Source organism: Mobula birostris, chromosome 7 (assembly GCF_030028105.1).
Source record: "Mobula birostris isolate sMobBir1 chromosome 7, sMobBir1.hap1, whole genome shotgun sequence".
Taxonomy (NCBI): domain Eukaryota; kingdom Metazoa; phylum Chordata; class Chondrichthyes; order Myliobatiformes; family Myliobatidae; genus Mobula; species Mobula birostris.
The window spans coordinates 142416515-142437387 of NC_092376.1; the positions used below are offsets into that span (position 1 = coordinate 142416515).

The 20873-nt window shown below is 39.2% G+C and overlaps 1 protein-coding gene across 4 annotated transcripts in view; it reads right to left on the reverse strand.

The window, feature by feature from the left end:
• Positions 1 to 20873, reverse strand: part of LOC140200469 (CCR4-NOT transcription complex subunit 6-like) — a 79065-nt gene that overhangs the window by 16690 nt on the left and 41502 nt on the right. For all 4 annotated transcript variants that reach the window (XM_072263824.1, XM_072263825.1, XM_072263826.1 and 1 more), the window contains exons 4-7: positions 15596 to 15681; positions 3869 to 3973; positions 3718 to 3786; positions 567 to 724 (exon numbers count right to left, since the gene is read on the reverse strand). In XM_072263824.1, coding sequence (XP_072119925.1) covers positions 567 to 724; positions 3718 to 3786; positions 3869 to 3973; positions 15596 to 15681 — 418 coding nt within the window. The remainder of the gene's footprint in view (positions 1 to 566; positions 725 to 3717; positions 3787 to 3868; positions 3974 to 15595; positions 15682 to 20873) is intronic.

Here is a 20873-nt window from a genome sequence, read left to right on the forward strand (position 1 = left end):
ACCGAGAAAGAGGTCGAATCACTCAGACAGAGATGGCGTTCAGTACTCGGTGTCGGAGAGCTGATTGGAGCTCGAAGTTTTCCGATGACTCAGAGTCAGATTGTGGTCGGCATAGCAGGGAGAGTTTTTCTTCCTTCTCCCATCTGCGTGACATGTGGGACATTTGAGAAACTTTGAACTTTACTGTGCTCACTGACTTCTTCATCAAGTTATGGTATTGTGCACTGTTTGTAACTATATGTTATAATTATGTGGTTTTGTCAGTTTTTTCAGTCTTGGTTTGTCCTGTGTTTTGTGATATCACACCGGAGGAAATAATGTATCATTTCTTAATGCATGCATTACTAAATGACAATAAAAGAGGACTACCTGTCTTCATAATCATAACTTCAACTCATACTGTTCATTCTCAATACATTTGGAATGTCATTGAAATGAAGGAACTTATTAGAAATTATGCAGGTTCTGCAATTTCAAAACCTCCATGGCAAGTATACTAAATGATAGTGTACAAATAAATAATTTGCAACCTTAGGACACCAAATTTTAGTCATAAAATACCTCACCTGAAGACTGATGATATCTGCATTGCAATTCAAAATTTCTTGCATAATAGATTTTTTCCTATATTCCCAGTTCAACGCCCACGGTGGACAGTACCCATACAGTTGTCTTGTGGCATATTTGTCACATAGTACGTTGTAGCACATGACTGAGAATAAAGCTGTTTTAATTTAAAAAACACAGACAATTCAATCATTTCAGAACAACTGCAAATGCTGAAAATAATGCAAAAAAAAAAGGCTAGAATTACTCAACATGTATGGCAGCATCTGTGCAAAGAGAAACAGAACTAACTTTCAGGTCCAAGACCTTTAATTAGATTGGAAATGTTTTAAGTGGCTTGGAGAAAAGAAACAATTAGAGATTAAAATAAAATTTAACCTAAGATACTTTCATTCCATTGGCAAGTTAAAATGATTCCCCAACTCTCCCTCCACCACCCCAACTACTTTGGGCACTGCCTCTTTTCTGAAAGCCCACTTAGTTTTGACCTCTCCAATTTCTTTCCTTTTTTTTAAAAAATATAATGCAAGGACTTCCCAGCATTACCGTATTATACTAATACACCATCCCAAAACCTTTCTACCATCTAAAGCCCACAATACTCTCCAGAACCCAGAAGACTGCAAGTCTCAACTTCAAAAACCTCATCACTAGGAGTATGACATCATTATTATTAGAAATATGCAAATGAGGAAGGGAATAACCATCCTCAATAGTTATTCCCTTCATCACCGAGCAGAGTGCCTGCAATGTGTGACATCGCAAAATCTACTGCAGTTACACATCTACAGCAACAGATCTTCTGTAACATGCCACCTATTAATATGAAGAGGGATAATGGTTATAAGGGTACAGCAACACTACCATCTGCACTTCCCCTCCAAGTTGCATGTCACTCTAACCTGAAAATACATTGCTACTGCTCCGTTGCTGGTCTAAATCCTGGCCAAAACCATTGTGGAAGTACTTCCACCAGAGGCATTGCAGCAGCTCAAGGTGGTGGTTTATCACCACCTGCTCAAGGGCAATATACATCGGTCTTGCAATCACCTAGATCAAAAAAAATTTAAATTGATTCAATGCAGGTTCTAAGCTTGCAGAATAAAAGGCAAAGTAGAATCCATTTAAAAAAAAAGTATTAATTCTATTTCCTTGAGTGTTTATAATTAACTTTATTTTTTAATTCTCTTCAAATTGAAGTATTGTCATGATGAAACTTCAAAAGACATTTAATATCTGATAAAAGCCATGACAAATTTGATAAAGGTACACTAAGCTTTCACTGAACAGGTGATGTTCATGACCTTTGTTCTGGGCCATCCAGAGATAAACTGCCATCTAGACAACTGTGGATTCTGCAAGGATTTTAACATTCCGCTGCAGTTGGTATGATATCAAGGATCTCTCAAGAAATTTCATATTACCAGTGTCATGTTGGTGACCCTCAGACAGTGTTTTGAGCTGTCAATTTGGTGCTTCTCTTATATGTCAGCTCTTCACTGTTCATCTAAAGTTCCCTTGCTGAAATATTGTTCATTTATTCTGTTTTATCCAAAATCACAGATAGCGTTGCTTGTTTCCAGGTTGGTTGAGAAATATTGCACACTACTGAAACTCTTCCAACGCTTTTTCACTAATACTTTCCTGTTGTATGTTTGGATCATTATTTTTGACATTTTTCTACATTCTATTTGCAGATTTCCTCTATATCTTCCAATCACTTCCTTCTTAGTGACACCAATGTTGCACATTTTTTGGATCACCAGATAGACAGCCCTAAACTTTGCTTGAGGGCCACTAATGTGAAGTCTATAACATTCCAAGTGATTCTCATTGCTGTCATTCCAACTGCATTCTTATTTTAATAACTTGTGCAGTGATGGAATGCCACCTTCCCTCAGTTATAATGGAAATCTAAGGCCAGTGCATTCTGGGTTAGATCTAGTGCAGGTTCAATAATTCTATTCTCTTGGACAGCAATGCCTCAGAAAAATTAATTAGTGTGGCAGTCATTTAATTTTTTCCAGCGGCTTTAAGAAATAGAGATATTTAAATGTAATTACTCAATCATTTCAGTCTTAAATTTTTAAGTATTAACATTAAAAGTGCTTTCAATTTATGACCAATCTTTTTGGTATTTTTGGATGCTGGCAATTGTCGGCATGCCTCAGAAGGATGGGAAACTTCTACAGGGACTCGCTGATTAGGGCATCTGACATGTTGGAATTACTCTTTGTCCATCCAATAGCAACTGCACTATGACCTCCCTATTCAGAATGTGTTGTAGTTAAATATGTAGTATTAGCAGCAGCAAGCTTGGATGTCTTGCAATCTCATGTACTGGTTTTGTTCATGTTGTACATCAAAGGAGAACACATTATCAGAATAGCTGAATTATTTCTAACAATTACCATGACATCAATGCAACAGTCTCCACTCTTGAAGATATGGACTACAGTATGGTAGCATAGTGGCTAGCACAACATTTTACAGCACCAGTGATTAGGATTAAATTCTTTCCCGTCTGCAAGGAGTTTGTATGTTCTCCCTGTGATCACGTTTCCTCTGGGTGTTCTAGTTTTCACACACACTCAAATGTGTACAGATTAATAAGTTTTTAGCACGCTATGTTGGTGCCGGAAGCTAGGCAACCCTTGCAGGCTGCCCCAAGCACATCCTCAGTCTGTGTTAGCTGTTGATGCAAACAAATCTTACTGCTTTGACATATATTTGACAAATAAATCTAAATCTTTAAATGATTCATCTGACTGAACTTGCATTGGGTAGACACATTTCAATTTCCCAAACTGACTACACTTATGTGCTATCCACTGCCTAACCTTACTCATAGACCCTCTACACGTCACATCTACCTTTCTATGAACTGCTTCATACAGTGACCTATCACTCTGGTTCCCATCTCCCTGTCAACCCAGTTTAAAGCCTCCCCAAAAGCTCTAGCAAACCTGCCCGTAAGAACATTGATCCCTTTGGAGTTCAGGTGTAACCTGTCCCTTTCATACAGGTCATACCCTCCCCAGAGATCACAATGGTCCACATCTTTTTGAAATTATTTTTAATTCCAATTGCTAACTACTCTTACTCCACTAAAATTCAACATTTTACATCAAGTTAAGACAACTTATTTACCTGAGGGGCGTGTCCGTTCTGGTTCTTGTAAGACAATCCATGATCGAGGTGGCGGCTGGTCTGGCTGAACTATTAAAAAAAGAAATCAAGTAACTCAATTCAGTACCATTTGTAAGTAAATCAAATAAAATCTCCAGGTTTTGTTACTTACTTCTTTTCGAAGTACCTGACAAATTATCAAGTAGGTAGCTCAGCAGCCTGCGTGTCCCATCTGGTTCCTGATGGATGCTAAGGATTTCTTGTGCCAGAGGGTTGCCTATAAATCATATTAAATTTTCAGATAAATGATTCACAAATTGACTGTGTACAGCAACTTCATTCACTTTCGCTGAAATTAATGTTTTTAACCACACAGGTTTGCAACCTTTTGCTTAATCAAAAATGTAGTTAACTAATACTCTATTTCAGTTCAGGCAACCACAATACATTTTACTTTACTATATTGTTTACTATTTTATCATAGTTCCAAACTGCCTCTATCTAAATAAGAATTGCACTAATTGAATCGCCTGGACTTGAAACGATCAACTTCAAAAATTTATTTTAAGTAATGAACTAACGCATTCTCTCTGGTCTGAAGCACCATCTACTGGAGCTCCATCATACTTCAACTTTAATGAAGGCATCATGAACCCTGGCATAGCGATTTGAAAATGCCCATCTTGTACAGATCACCAGACTAAAGGTTAAACAGTTTAAGCCTGTTTTCATTATCAAACAAAATGTGGAGCAGCAAATGAAGGATCATCACAATTCACTTTGTGCTGATGGTAGAAATCGACTTGGGCAACAGATCCTGATAATCTTGGCAGTTCCCCTTTTCTCTCAAGCAACACACATCAAAGTTGCTGGTGAACGCAGCAGGCCAGGCAGCATCTCTAGGAAGAGGTACAGTCGACGTTTTGGGCCGAGACCCTTCGTCAGGACTAACTGAAAGAAGAGCAAGTAAGAGATCCTACCTCCACCAATTGTTTCATATAGTTGCTGATCGGACTCGCAAAACAGCGAGAGGAATTTCTCCGTACAAAACTGTTTCAGTTCATCAATATTTCTGAGATACCTTGTATGAACAGCCCTCTTTCAGGTCATGCCATAGCATCTCAATTGGGTTAAGGCTGGACTCTGACTTGGCCATTCCAAAATACAAATTTTCTTCTCTTTTAAACCATTCTGTTGATTTACTCTTGTGTTTTGGATCATTGTCTTGTTGCATCATCCAACTTCTACTAAGCTTCAGTGATGAACTGCTGCCCTGACATTCTCCTGTAAAATGTCTTAATACGATTTTGAATTCATTGTTCCCTCAACGATCGCAAGCTGTCCACACCCTGAGGCAGCAAAGCAGCCCCAAACTACGATGCTCCTTCCACCATGCTTCACAGTTGGGATGAGGTTTTGGTATTCATGAGTGCCCTTTTTACTGCAACATGACAGTGTATTCTGTCCACAGAATTGTGCCAGAAGTGTTGTGGAACATTCAGGTGGCCGTTTGCAAATTTGAGATGTGCAGCAATTTTTTTTTTGGAGAGTAGCTGTTTCCTCTGTGGTGCCCTTCCATGAACACAATTCTTGTTAGTGTTTTTCTTATAGTGGACACATGAACAGAGACTTCAGCAAGTTCTAGAGATTGCTGTTACCCTTGGGTTCTATTTCACCTCCTTCAGCATTGCACATTGTGCTCTTGGAGTGAACTTTGCAGGACACTCACTCCTTGGCAGAGTAGCAACAATACCAAGTTTCTTCCATTTGTGGGATCACGTGATGTCGTGCCATTGATCGGGTGCTTCCCTGAATAACTCCTACAAAAACTTCTTCACAACCAGTTTATAAGGCTCACATATAACCTCAATAAAAGCAATGGTTAAAAGGAAAAATCGTGGAAATCCTACTGGCGCTATCGCTGCCGGCCTTGCACTCCCGGGAGCGTCTGGAGTTGAGGGACGCAGGAGCAATGGTGAGGAAGTCTGCTTGTCAGATGGTTCCTCTGAGCCTGCGGAAGGTCCGAGGGTGGCAGCAGTGCGGCGCGGTGGTCTTGCTGCCGCGATTCATGAGTTGGCCGATGCAGTCCGGATTTTAACCGGCAGGATGGACAAATTCGAGAGTCATTTAGACCTTATCATGCAAGAATCTAAGGAAATGAAGCAGACTTTGGAATCCTTAAATTTGCGAACTTGGGATTTAGAAAAAAATACGAAGGATGTTGTGAATAGATTACAAAGCCTGGAAAAAGAAAGATTCCTGGAGGACTGAGAAAGTAAAAATAATGGATAAACTGAACTCCCTTAAAAACTATAGCAGAAGAAATAATATCAAAATAGTAGGTCTAAAAGAGGAACACACATAAAAGTTGCTGGTGAACGCAGCAGGCCGGGCAGCATCTCTAGGAAGACGTACAGTCGACGTTTCGGGCCGAGACCCTTTGTCAGGTCTAACTGAAAGAAGAGCTAGTAAGAGATTTGAAGGGGAGGGGGAAGGGGGAGATCCAAAATGAAAGGAGAAGATAGGAGGGGGAGGGACGGAGCCAAGAGCCGGACAGTTGATTGGCAAAAGGGATATGAAAGGATCATGGGACAGGAGGCCTAGGGAGAAAGAAAAGGGGAGGGGGCAAAAACTAGAGAATGGGCAAGGGGTATAATGAGGGGGACAGAGGGAGAAAAAGGAGAGAGAGAGAAAAGAATGTGTGTATATAAATAAATAATGGATGGGGTACGAGGGGGAGGTGGGGCATTAGCAGAAGTTAGAGAAGTCAAGGTTCATGCCATCAGATTGGAGGCTACCCAGATGGAATATAAGGTGTTGTTCCTCCAACCTGAATATGGCTTCATCTTCACAGTAGAAGAGGCCGTGGACAGACATATCAGAATGGGAATGGGATGTGGAATTAAAATGTGTGGCCACTGGAAGATCCTGCTTTCTCTGGCGGACTGAGCGTTCCCCCCCCCCCCTTCTTTCTCCCTGGGCCTCTTGTCCCATGATCCTCTCATATCCCTTTTGCCAATCAAATGTCCAACTCTTGGCCCCATCTCTCCCCCCTCCTGTCTTCTCCTATCATTTTGGATCTCCCCCTCCCCCTATCAAATCTCTTACTATCTCTTCTTTCAGTTAGTCCTGACGAAGCGTCTCGGCCCGAAACATTGACTGTACCTCTTCCTAGAGATGCTGCCTGGCCTGCTGCGTTCACCAGCAACTTTTATGTGTGTTGCTTGAAATTCCAGCATCTGCAGATTTCCTCATGTTTGTGGGTTTAAAAGAGGGATTGGAAGGAAGAGACGCAGTAACTTTCTTTCAAGAATAGATCCCCAAACTTCTGGGGGGAAAAGTATTTTGACGAAGAATTATAGAAAGGGCCCAGAGGACTTTAATCCTCCAACCATCTCCAGAGCAAAGGCCGTGCTCTATATTTATAACGCTTTTTGAAGTATCAAGATAAGCAAAAAGTATTACGAGCTGCTGCAATTGAGGCTAGAGAGAGAAATGGGCTACTAGATTTTGAAGGTGGAAAGATATTCTTCTTTCCGGATGTTAGTGTGGCCTTGTTAAGAAAAAGGAAAGACTATGACTTAACAAGGAGGTTATTAAAGAATAAAGGTCTTCAATATTCTTTATTATATCCAGCAAAGCTGAGAATTACTCTGTCGGATGGAGGGAGGAAATTTTTTACTAACCCCCAGGAGGCGATAAACTTCATTCAAAAAATATCTGAGACATTGTGATTCAGAATATTCTTCTGGAACAAGAGGCCTAGAAAGATGTATCTTGGTCAAAATATATGAAGAAAGTTATTTGATTTTCTTTATTAATATAGATTAATTATAACAACATTATAATCTTGAACTTCGAATCTGTATGATTATGGATGAAGACTTACCATTTAAAATATTGATTATGGATAGTCTTTTTGAATTATACTACTTAGGAACCATATAGTTCATCTAATTTTGTTACAACTAGTATGAATAGTTTTGATTATATAGATGTCATCTTTTGATATGTTTAATTTTTGGTATGCTGGATAAGTATTAAGTTACAGTATTTAGGGTTATATTTAGGAAGTTTCTTTGAATTCTATTCTTTATTCGGATATATTGCTATATTAATGATATTTACTTTCAATATTATAGATTGTTAGATATTTAGTAATAACGGGTGTGGAATATAATTTATTTTTACAGGTGTTTAATTAAGGAGTTATTGGGGGAGTGGATAATTTTTTTGTCTCTTTTTTTAAAAAAAGATTAATTATGTTATATGTTAAAGAATGTCCATCTTTAGTGCGATGTTTATCGGACCCCACAGTAAGAGGGGTTAAGGCGCTGTGGACTTGGAGCGCCAATTGGGATGGTTTTTCTCCCTTTTTTTTTGTTTTATTTTCTTTCCTCTTTGGTTTCCTTTCTATTTTCTATACTCTATTGAGAATGGCACCAAATATCTCAGAGTCACTCAAAGAAGTGGGATTAATTTATACTTTTCTGTGGGCAGGATTTATCAACTAATAAAATCTAACTATGAATAGAGCAATTAAATTTTTAAGCCTTAATGTTAATGGGATAAATGACCAATAAAAAGGAAAAAGGTACTGGCATATTTAAAAAAAAATCATCTTGATATTACCGTTCTTCAAGAAACTCATCTTACAGTGACAGAACATAACAAATTAAAGAGAGGATGGGTTGGTCAAGTAATAGCGTCCTGCTTTAATTCTAAAGCCAGAGGAGTGGCAGTAATGATAGGGAAGAATTTGCCAGTGAAGGTGGAGGGTACTACCACAAATCCGCCGGGAGATTTATTATGGTCAATTGTCAAATATATTCAGAATCCTGGACACTTGAATTTATATGCCCCCAATTATGATAATGAGAAATTTATCCAAAACATTTTTTTGAAAGTTGCTCAAGGATATGAATACGAGGGCAGCAAAAACCACCCTGGCCTTCATGAAGGACTTGAATATAATAGATGCTTGGAGATGGCAGCATCCAAAGGAAGAGACTACTCTTTCTATTCAAAACAATATGATACCTAGAATTGACTTATTTTTAATATCAGCTAAATTAGAAAGTAGGATCATTCAAACAGAATATGCCGTTAGGCTACTATTCACCTTTAATTGTCAATTGAAATGCCTGATAAACAAAAGACATTATATAAACGGCGTTTTAATCCTTTGCTGTTGAAAAGACCAGAGTTTCGCAGTTTTATTAGAGCTCAAATAGAATTGTTCTGTGAGACAAACTCACCCTCTACTACCAGTCATTTCTTATTATGGGACACATTAAAAGCATACTTAAGAGGACAGATAATTGGATAAGTTCAGGTTATAAAAATAAATATGTAACAGAATTAAATGAATTGGAGAAAAAAATAACACAATTAGAAAAAGATTGTCAGAATTTAACAGAAAAATTATAAAAAATTAATAAATAAAAAATTTGAGTATAACACAAAACAAACCTATAGAATAGAAAAAATGATACTAAAATCAAAACAACAAGATTATGAATTAGGAGAGAGAACCCATAAAGTATTATCTCGGCAAATGAGGGTGGAAGAAACCTCCAGAACAATAAATGCGATTCAAACAGGGGAAGGTAAGATTTCATATAAGCCAAAAGAAATAAATGATACTTTTAAGCAGTTCTATTAGGAACTATACAAATCAGAATCAGTGGATGACTCACTGAAAATTGATGATTTCTTGTCTAATTTACAGCCTCCCAAATTGAGTCAACAAGATCAGGAAGAATTGAATGCCCCTTTTTCTAGGGATGAAATTGAATGAGCCCTAGGCTTATTACAGGCTAATAAATCGCCGGGAGATGATGGTTTTCTCCCTGAATTTTATAGAGAATTTAAGGATCAATTAATGCCCCTTTTTATGAGGGTTGTGACTCAGGTTGAGGAGACCCATACTCCACCGGAATCCTTTTCAACAGCAATTATTACGTTAATTCTTAAGAAGGATAAGGATCCGCCAAAACCAGCACCTTATAGGTCTATCTCACTTTTAAATGCAGACTATAAAATTATAGCAAAGGCATTGGCTAATAGACTAGCTCAATATCTGCCAAAATTGATTAAATCCGATCAAACAGGATTTATTAAAAATAGACAATCATCTGATAATATTGGCAGACTATTGACTATATTACATTTAGCTAGGACGAAGGTGGACCCCAACTGTAGCAGTGGCTTTAGATTCTGAAAAGGCCTTTGATAGACTGGAATGGGACTTCTTTTTATTTAAAACAACGGAAAAATTTGGTCTAGGCCAAATATTCATAAATTGGATAAAAGCACTTTACCATCAGTCTAAGGTCAAAATAATTATGAACGGGCAGATTTCACCAGTTTTCTCTCTACATAGATCCAGTAGACAAGGTTACCCACTATCTGCAGTTCTATTTGTTCTGGCAATAGAGCCATCGGCTGAGGCTATTAGACGGGATCCAGAGATAAAGGGGTTTAAAGTGGCCCAGGAAGAATATAAAATTAATTTATTTGCTGATGACACTTTAGTATATTTGGCTGACCCGACACACTCTTTGGTAAGACTTAGGGCCTTGCTGGACAATTACGGTATAGTCTCGGGATATAAAATAAATTGGAATAAAAGTGAAATTTTACCTTTAGGTAAAGGAGACTATGCCCAATATCAATATAGCACTCAGTTTAGATGGGTTAAATTCAACATGAAATATCTGGGGATTAAGTTTAATCGTAACTTGGATGATCTTTATAAACTAATTATCTCCCCTTGCTGCGGAATGTTGAGGAGGACCTACATCGGTGGATAAACCTTCCCATCACACTGATGGGCAGGGTAAACTGTATAAAAATGAACATAATGCCAAGACTTCAGTATTTCTTTCAGTCTTTACCTATCCCATTACCCAATAATTTTTTTAAGATTCTCAATGGATGTATTCATTTATTTTTATGGTCGGGTAAAGTACCTAGAATCTCCATGGAAAAATTGACCTGGGACTATAAATTGGGAGGGTTAAAATTACCAGATTTAAAAAAATATTATTTAGTTGCACAAGCATGTTTTATTGCTTTTTTTTTTGATAGGACAACTATTCCTTCTTGGGTTACAATTGGCTTACATATGGTAGGAGAAAAGATGGCAGAAAAATTTATATATAAATGGGATTCTAAATTAATTAAAAAGAAAACAAATAATCCTCTACTGGGGAAAAAAATTAAACAATTTATGGGTCTAAAACAAAAGGAATATCCTCAAAGACACTTCTATCTCAGAACAGATTAATACCCATGACTCTGGGTAATAAATTTCTAGTCACCTGGTATCAACACGGTATCAGGCGCATTGAAGATTGTTATAATCAGCAGAAGCAATTTATGTCTTTTGAGGGACTTAAAGATATAGTTTATCTAATAACCCCTCTTCTGCTATCTCCAATTACGATCTTTTTTGAGGGACTGTTTCGATCCATCACTGGTCCTACCAAGGCGCTCAGACATGGAGGTTCTAATTCGAAAGGGGAACACAACTAAATTTATTTCTAATATGTATTCTTTATTCCGGGACCAATGCCCAAAGCTAGGTATATACAGATCGAAGGAGAGATGGGAGTCGGATTTGGGCATTGTAATTGATCATCAATGTTGGTCACATCTATGTTTGAATAGTGTTACCACTCTTATCAACTCTAGATACAGAATGATACATTTTAATTTTTTTTTACATCAGTTGTATCTCACACCTGAAAAAAATACATAAAAATAAACCAGAAATTTCTGACAAGTGTTTCAGGTGTGGCATAGATGTTGGTACCTTTTTGCATTCCACCTGGCAATGCATGAAACAGATCTTTTTGGATAGATTTGGGGGAAGTACTGGGGAAGATTTTGGGGATGGATTTCTCTCTAGACCCAGAATTGTTTCTTCTGGGGAATTTAGCAGTTTTGAAAGTTAACCTCCCCAGGAATAAATCCAAATTTATTAAAATTGCATTGTCAGTGGCCAGGAAATGCATAGCGGTAACATGGAAATCCGATTCCCTTGTACATATTGATCGTTGGAATAAAGAAATGCAAAGTTGTATGCCCCTTGAGAAGATTACTTCCATACCTTAGGAATGGATACACTATGTTCATTGAGAATTGGCAACCATATTTGGATTACTTAAATGCCCCGACTGTTTAATTTATTTATTTTAATTTTTAAAAAATTAATATATCCCTTATTATAAGCTAGTTTCTTTAATTTGTATTTTAAACTGACTGAGAGCTGGATGCCTACTCGTTCTTTTTTTCTCTTTTCTTCTCTTTCTTTCCTCTGTCTTTTATGTTTTTTTTTCCTTCCTTTTTTCGAATGAGGGGAAATGGTGTTGGGATAGGTGTTTTTTTTCCCTCGGACTTATTAATGTATTTGAACTATTTTTTTCATTATGTATTAATTGAGTCCTTATATTTCTTCTTTAAAAAAATTAAATAAAATATAAAAAAAAAGTTTCTTCCATTTGTAGACAATCTCTCTTGCTGCGGACTGATGAACACTCAAGTCTTTAGAACTGCTTTTGTAGCCTTTTCCAGCATCATACATCTCTACAATTCTTCTAAGGTCCTCTGAAAGTTGTTTTGAGGCATGGTGCACTTAAACAGATCTTTCTTGAGAAGAGCAGCCTCTGAAAGTAACCTGACTTCGTGTGTCTTTTTCATAGGGCAGCCACACCTCCAATCTCATCTCTTTGATTGGAACAGTTGACTCCAAATAGCTTTTGTAGAAGACATTACCCCAGAGGTTCACACCCCTGGACTGTGATTGCTTGAATGGTGTACTCAATATTGATGAGAAGTAGTACAATTGTTTGTGTTACTAGTTTAGGCAGATTGTGACTTAGATGAAGGTCAGACCACAATTTATGAGTAATTAATGCAGAAAACCAGGTAATTCCAAAGGGTTCACAAAACATTTTCTTGCAACTGTACAATTGATATACAATTTTCAAAATCAGAATGAGCACTATTATCCTACCCAACTGCAAGTAACAAATACAAAGCATAGTTACCACTTGTAATCTGCTGGGCAATGTCCAACTTTGTCCAGATTACAACATCATTAAAATATTTTAAAGATACAACCTTACATTTCTGAACCCTTCACAATGCAAGTATCATTCTGCTTATGATTTTATTCTATTTAGGTGCAAGACTAACTTTTGAGCAAGGCATTCATTTCTTTCTTTACTGGCATTCCTCAACCAAAAAAAAGTCTAGAAACAGGCTCTATCCCTTTAGCCAGAGGTCCCCAACTTTTTTGCACCACAGACCGGTTTAATATTGACAATATTCTTGCAAACCAGCCGATAGCGGTGGTGGGGGGGGGGGCGGGGTGGTGGTGTTAATCGCAACTGGAATATAGCTGATAAGTCAACAACAAATCACTTGTAAGTAGCTAAGACACTCAATTTCATTTCTAAAAGGGTTTATTTAATGAGTTTATATTAAATACACAGCGCATATTTTCTTTGCATGAATATAGTGATAAGTCAATTATAAGTCAATAGCATAACATTTTAAGTAACGTTTGGATATTGAACACACAGCGCACATTTTCCCCATATGAACATATAAAATCATTGCAACACACCAATATCGCTGAATCAGTGGGGGCCCTGGGCTTGTTTTCCTGCAACAAGGCGGTCCCATCAAGGGGTGATGGGAGACAGCGATACTCGAAGGGGGTTCCTTATGTCCAGTCTATTCCGCAATTTAGTTTTCGTTGCATTCATTGCAGAGATACATTGTAAATGGAAGCAATGTTTTCAGTGCTTTCATGGCTGTCTCAAGATATTTAGCCTTGACTTTGATCCAGAATGCTGGCAGAGATGTTATGTCAAACATACTTATCAGCCCACCGTCATTTGTAAGGCTCAAGGAGTTGATGATCTTCCCGCGCTGATATGGATGATTCACTGGGGACATTCACAAATGGGTCACGGACCCATTTTTTTCCATGTCTTGGGTCATTTGCATCTTGGGTCACTGATGACCTCGCGTGCATTCAAGTTCAACAGCAGACATGACAGGGAATGAGGAAAGGTGCAGTTGACTCATATTGTTTCATATCGCCAAACCATATCGTTTCCTTGCAGCCCGGTAGCACATGCTTTGCGGCCCGGTGGTTGGGGACCACTGCCTTTAGCATTCAAGAGGAGACCTTTACTGTAGCTTTTTCCCCAGAATCTTTGACACAACTGTACCAAATTTCAATACATATTTCAGAATAAAGTTTCTGATCCTTAGAATGCAATTCAGTTATTGACAGCTCCTTATTGTTTAAATAACCAAAATGAGGAAAGGGCATGCAAAGGGACAGCAGATTAAAGATCAACTTTATCTGTCACACATACAAAGAAACAAACATTGAAGCATACAGTGAAATACATAATTTGCATCAATAACCACAGTCCAGGATGTGCTAGAGACAGTCTGTCACCATCCTTCAGTGCCAACATGGCATGTCCACAACTTACTGACCCTAACCCATGGTTCTTTGGAATGTGAAATCAGCAACAACTCAGCATGCACTCTGATCTTTCTCACAAGTCTGCAACTGACTTTGAAAAACTGATGAAAAGTAGATCTGTTCCAAAGTTGCTTAAAAGCAGCTGCAAGAAATACCGCGGGAAAGAGTTGTTTTAGGTCGGATTTAAAATAAATAAGCCAATTCTATTTTGGATGTTCCTAAAAAGGCAATAGGGAAGCTTTGTTGGGTTGTCAGTTTATTTCTGAACCATCTGCTAATAGAAGCAGCTGCTTTCTTGTTAACTTATCTAAAACAATCGTGATCTTGTACGTATTTATCAAAACATCCATAATAGAATTGACCAGGGATTTTGATCAATTTAACTGAAGAGTTTTTATTTGTGAATCACATGCTCCTTTTTTCACAGTAGAGTGCAAAAGAAAAAGGAAAATTGTGAAGTATGAAGAATTAAAAATTCAAAAACTCTAACGTCAGCAATTCAAAAGTATTCATCCTCCCCCTCTGCTCAGCACTTAGTTGAACCACCTCTTGCAGCTATTACAACCAGTAGTCTTTCTGTGTAAGTCTCCATAAGCTTTGCACTATGTGATACAGCAAAATTTGCCCATTCCTCCTAGCAAAATTGCAATCTGTCCCAGGTTGGTTGGGGGGGGGGGGGGGGTGGCAGTGGACAGAAAGGTTTTGCCAGAGATGTTCAAATGGGTTAAGATCAGGCCTCTGACTGGGCCAGTCAAGGACATCAATTTTCTTCATCTGAAGCCACTCCATGGTTGCTCTGGCAGTGTGCTTTGGGTCATTATCTTGCTGAAGGACAAACTTCCTAGTCAGTTTAAGTTTTCTGGCAGAGGCAAGCAGGTTTTAAAATCAAGGATCTCTCAATATTTAGCAGCATTCATCTTCCCATCAATCCTGATCAGATTTCCAGTCCCTGCTGCTGAAAACCATCCCATAGCATGATGCTACCTCCACCACACTTTACAGTAAAGATGGTGTTACACCTCTCATGCACAGTCTTAGATTTACGCTACACATACCACTTACTGTTGAGTACAAAAGGTTCCACTCTAATCAAGGCACTGTACGTCTACATCATTAGGTCCTCATGTTCTTATAAGCAGGTTTGGCTGCCTTTTCATGCAATTCCATCTTGTTCATTCACCCATACAATCAGGTAGCCTGCCAACAATCATACTATTCACACTTTCAAAACAATCATTTCGCAGATTCCAGAAGCCAAGTAACAACAGTGGGCTTATTCTATACTGACAATCGATGAAACACAGAATGAAGGATACAGATGAGGAAAATAAGGAACGAATATTTATAAAGAATATATGATTAACTTTGCATTTATCCTCTTACCTTTCAAACCCAGGGTCTGTAATTGAAACAATTTTCCAAGCTCAAATGGTAGAACCCGTAACAGGTTATTATTCAATAGCAGCTCCCTGAAAAAATGAAGATTACACAGTTTATTTTAAAAGACAATGTGTGTAATTATCTGCAGCTTAATGTGAAAAAGACTAAGGAGCTGGTGGTAGACCTGAGGAGAGCTAAGGTACCGGTGACCCCTGTTTCCATCCAGGGGGTCAGTGTGGACATGGTGGAGGATTACAAATACCTGGGGATACAAATTGACAATAAACTGGACTGGTCAAAGAACACTGAGGCTGTCGACAAGAAGGGTCAGAGCCGTCTCTATTTCCTGAGGAGACTGCGGTCCTTTAACATCTGCCGGACGATGCTGAGGATGTTCTATGAGTCTGTGGTAGCCGGTGTTATCTGTTTGCTGTTCTGTGCTGGGGCAGCAGGCTGAGGGTAGCAGACACCAACAGAATCAACAAACTCATTCATAAGGCCAGTGATGTTGTGGGGATGGAACTGGACTCTCTCACGGTGGTATCTGAAAAGAGGATGCTGTCTAAGTTGCATGCCATCTTGGTCAATGTCTCCCATCCACTACATAAGGTACTGGGTGGGCACAGGAGTACATTCAGCCAGAGGCTCATTCCTCCAACATGCAGCACAGAGCATCATAGGAAGTCATTCCTGCCTGTGGCCATCAAACTTTACACTTCCTCCCTTAGAGGGTCAGACACCGTGCCAATAGGCTGGTCCTGGACTTATTTCACAATTTACTGGCATAATTTACATATTACTATTTAACTATTTATGGTTCTATTACTATTTATTATTTATGGTGCAACTGTAACGAAAACCAATTTCCCCCGGGATCAATAAAGTATGACTATGACTATGTAAAACTAAAATATTTCCTTCTATCTACCTTAGTGGGGAAGGTAAACATCTGTTGCTTAGGGTTTCTAGATGTGAATAAAGCAGTGTTACTTAAAGTTTTGTGTAACAGATTAATAAGGAGGTACTTTGGTATTAATAGGAAAATCAGAGTGCACAGAATTAAAATGGACAATTGCATTGCAAATATACAAAATGGAGACAATTTACTCTTCTTTACAACTATCGTGTCGCCTTAATCTGAGGGTTGTATTATAGAAGTCTATGAACTTAGTCATAAAAGATTAGGATGAGTGGTTACAAAAAAAAAAATCACCAATACTCTTAAACTGCACAATTATTGTTAGGGCCTTGCCAAAAGGGATCAAGTTGATCTTCATATTCACCTCTCTTTGACGAAAAGGTGAACAGTCAATTGTTTTGCAGTACCAGCATAATGAAAAAAAACTAGGGACACACAAAGTTGTTGGTGAACGCAGCAGGCCAGGCAGCATCTCTAGGAAGAGGTACAGTCGACATTTCAGGCCGAGACCCTTCGTCAGGACTAACTGAAGGAAGAGTTAGTAAGAGATTTGAAAGTTGGAGGGGGAGGGGGAGATCCAAAATGATAGAAGACAGGAGGGGGAGGGATGGAGCCAAGAGCTGGACAGGTGATTGGCAAAGGGGATACGAGAGGATCGTGGGACAGGAGGTCCGGGGAGAAAGACCGGGGGAGGGGGGGGGGGGAGAGAGAACCCAGAGGATGGGCAAGGGGTATAGTCAGAGGGAGAAAAAGGAGAGTGAGAAAGAATGTGTGTACAAAAATAAATAACAGATGGGGTATGAGGGGGAGGTGGGGCATTAGCGGAAGTTAGAGAAGTCAATGTTCATGCCATCAGGTTGGAGGCTACCCAGACGGAATATAAGGTGTTGTTCCTCCAACCTAAGTGTGGCTTCATCTTTACAGTAGAGGACAGTGGATAGACATGTCAGAATAGGAATGGGATATGGAATTAAAATATGTGGCCACTGGGAGATCCTGCTTTCTCTGGCGGACAGAGTCTCTGTCTCGGCCTGAAACGTCAACTGTACCTCTTCTTAGAGATGCTGCCTGGCCTGCTGCGTTCACCAGCAACTTTCATGTGTGTTGCTTGAATTTCCAGCATCTGCAGAATTCCTCGTGTTTGCAAAAAAAAAACTATCATGGTTTGCCACTAATCAGGCAAAATAATAGGAAAAGTAGGTGTGGGAGACTTATCAAACCAGCAGGAGATAAGTACATGATCAAGGATACTTTTCAAGTTTCAAACAAACTCTTCCAAGACAGCAGGTGAAAACTCTGCCTTAAGAGTCAAGACAAAAGGAGCTGCACAGTGGGAGGAAAAAGACCAGATACACAGACATGGGTGGGTTTTCAATTTGCTCTCTGGAAGCAGAGTAAGCAGTATACATAAATATTTTGTTTTATCATCAATCTACTTACAAAGTAAATGACAAAGTTCAACAGATTTTTTGAATATTAGTGGCAATTTTGCCAATGTAAAACAGGAAATTTGAAAGGCACTGACAAATACAGAAATGAAAACATTTGTTTGCAACCAAAATTAATTACTGATCTAAAGCTCTAAATACAAACTCACTTATTCACTGAACCATGTTGACTTTTGGTCTGGATTTTTTAAAATCCACATTAACCAGTCTTTCCAGAATCTCCCATCTTTACAAATTCTTTTATCCCCAAGTAACCATCTAGTCCCGATGACATGGTGATGCACAGTTAAACAACAAATGAGAGGAGACAGTTCTCCAAACATCAATCTTAACACTGAAAGGGTCCAACCTGCTCGAGCCAAGCAGTTGAACTATGAAAATTCCATTAACAAAAATATCTTTCCTCACAAAGAACAATGTCTGTAATACATTGCAGTATTCATTGATGCGTGCATTTATCAAACCTGTGAGCTACACAAAGAGAGCAGGCTCAACAACAAAACTGACTGCATGTTGTTCAGTCTAAATTCAGGAACTATCTACAAGACCATAAGATGTAGGAGCAGAATTAGGCCATTTGGCCCATGGAGTATGTTCCACTATTACATCATGACTGATCGATTTCTCTCTCAGCCTCAATCTCCTACCTCTCCTGGTAACTCTTCATGCCCCGAATAATCAAGAACTTATCAATCTCTGCCTTAAATATACCCAATGCCTTGGCCCCCACAGCCCTCTGTTGCAACCAATTCCACAGATTCACCACCATCTGGCTAAAGAAATTCTTCATCTCTGTTCTAAATGGCATATTCCTCTATTCTGGGCTGTGCTCTCTGGTCAGAGAATTCCCCAACATAGGAAACATCCTCTCCACATCCCCTCTATCGAGGCCTTTCAACATTCAACAGGTTTCAATGATATCCCCCTCATTCTTCTGAATTCCAGTGAGTAAAGGCCCAGAATCAAACACTCATGTGATAAGCCTTTCAATCCTGGAATCATTTTCATGAACATCCTTTGAACCATCTCCAACATTAGCATGTCCTTTCTTAGATAAAGGGCCCGAAACTGCTCACAATACTCCAAGATGAGGCATCATCAATGCTTTATAAAGCCTCTTCATTACATCCTTGCTTTCATATTCTAGTCTTCTCAAAATGAATACCAATATTGCATTTGCCTTCCTCACCACAGACTCAACCTGCAAATTAACCTTTAAGGAGTCCTGCACGAGGATTCCCAGGTCCCTCAGATGTTTTAATTTTCTCTCCACTTAGAAAATAGTCTGTGCTTTTATTGCTCCTATCAAAGTGCATGATCATACACCTCAACACTCTATTCCATCTGCCACTTTTTTTTGCCCTTTCTCCCAATCAGTCCAAGTCCTTCTGAGACTCCCTGCTCCCTCAACACTACCTGCCCCTCCAGCCATCTTCGTATCATCCACAAACTTGGCAAAAAAGCCATGAATTTCATCATCCAAGTCACTGGCATAAAATGTAAAAAGAAGTGGCACAGACGGCACAAACCTGACACTGGCAGCCAAGAAGAAAAGGCTCCCTTTATTCCCACTTTGCCTCCTGCCAATCAGCTACAGCTCTATCCATGCTAGTATCTTTCCTCTAATACCATGGGCTCTTAATTTGTTAAGCAGACTCATGTGCAAAACCTTGTCAAAGGCCTTCTGAAAATCCACCAATTCTTCTTCTATCCTGCTTGTTATCTCTTTAAAGAATTCCAATAGATTTGTCAGGCAAGATTTTCCCTTAAGAAAACCATGCTGACTTCCATCTAGTTAGGGAGGTTTAAACTAATTTGGCAGGGGGATGGGAACTGGAGTGATAGAGCAGAGGAGGGGGAAAACAGAAATAAATCTAAGATAGTGAGCAGTAAAGATGTCAGGAAGGACAGGCAGGTGATGGGGCAAATTTGCAGCCATTGGGATGAGTTGCAGTGCAATTAAAGCAAAAAGTACCAAATACTGGTCTTAAGGTGTTATACTTAAATGCATGCAGCATAAGGAATAAGGTGGATGACCTTGTCATACAGCTAGATTGGCAGGTATGATATTGTGGCCATCACTGAGATGTGGCTGAAGGATGCATATCTCTGGGAGCTGTACGTCCAAGGATACATGGTGTATCGGAAGGATAGGCAGAGGAGGTGGCATGGCTTTATTGGTAAGAAATGATACTAAGTCATTAGAAAGAGGTGATATAGGATCGGAAGGTGCAGAATCTTTATGGGTTGAGCCAAGAAATTGCAGGGGTAAAAGGACCCTGATGGCAGTTATTTATAGGCCTCCAAACAGCTGCAGGGATGTGGACTACAAATTACAACAGGAAATAGAAAAGGCTTGTCAGAAGGGCAGCGTTACGTGAGTGGAATGGGAAAATCAGGTCAGCACTGGATCTCAAGAGAGAGAATTTGTAGAATGTCTGCGAGATGGCTTTTTAGAACAGCTGGTTGTTGAGCCCACTAGGGGATCAGCTGTATTGGATTGGGTGTTGTGTAATGAACCAGAGGTAATTACAGAGATTGAGGTGAAGGAACTCTTGGGGGGGGGGGGGGGGGCAGGTGTGCAGTGATCACAACATGATTGAGTTCACTGTGAAGTTTGAGAATGAGAAGCTGAAATCCAATGTGTCGGTATTTCAGTGGAGTGAAGGAAATTACAGTGGCATGAGAGGAGAACTGGCCAGAGTTGACTGGAAAGGGACACTGGCGAGAAGGACGGCAGAGCAGCAGTGGCTGGAGTTTATGCGAGAAGTGAGGAAGGTGCAAGACAGATATATTCCAAAGAAGAAGAAATTTTCAAATGGAAAAAGGATGCAACTGTGGCTGACAAGAGAAGTCAAAGCCGAAGTTAAAGCAAAGGAGAGGGCATACAAGGAAGCAAAAATTAATGGGAAGA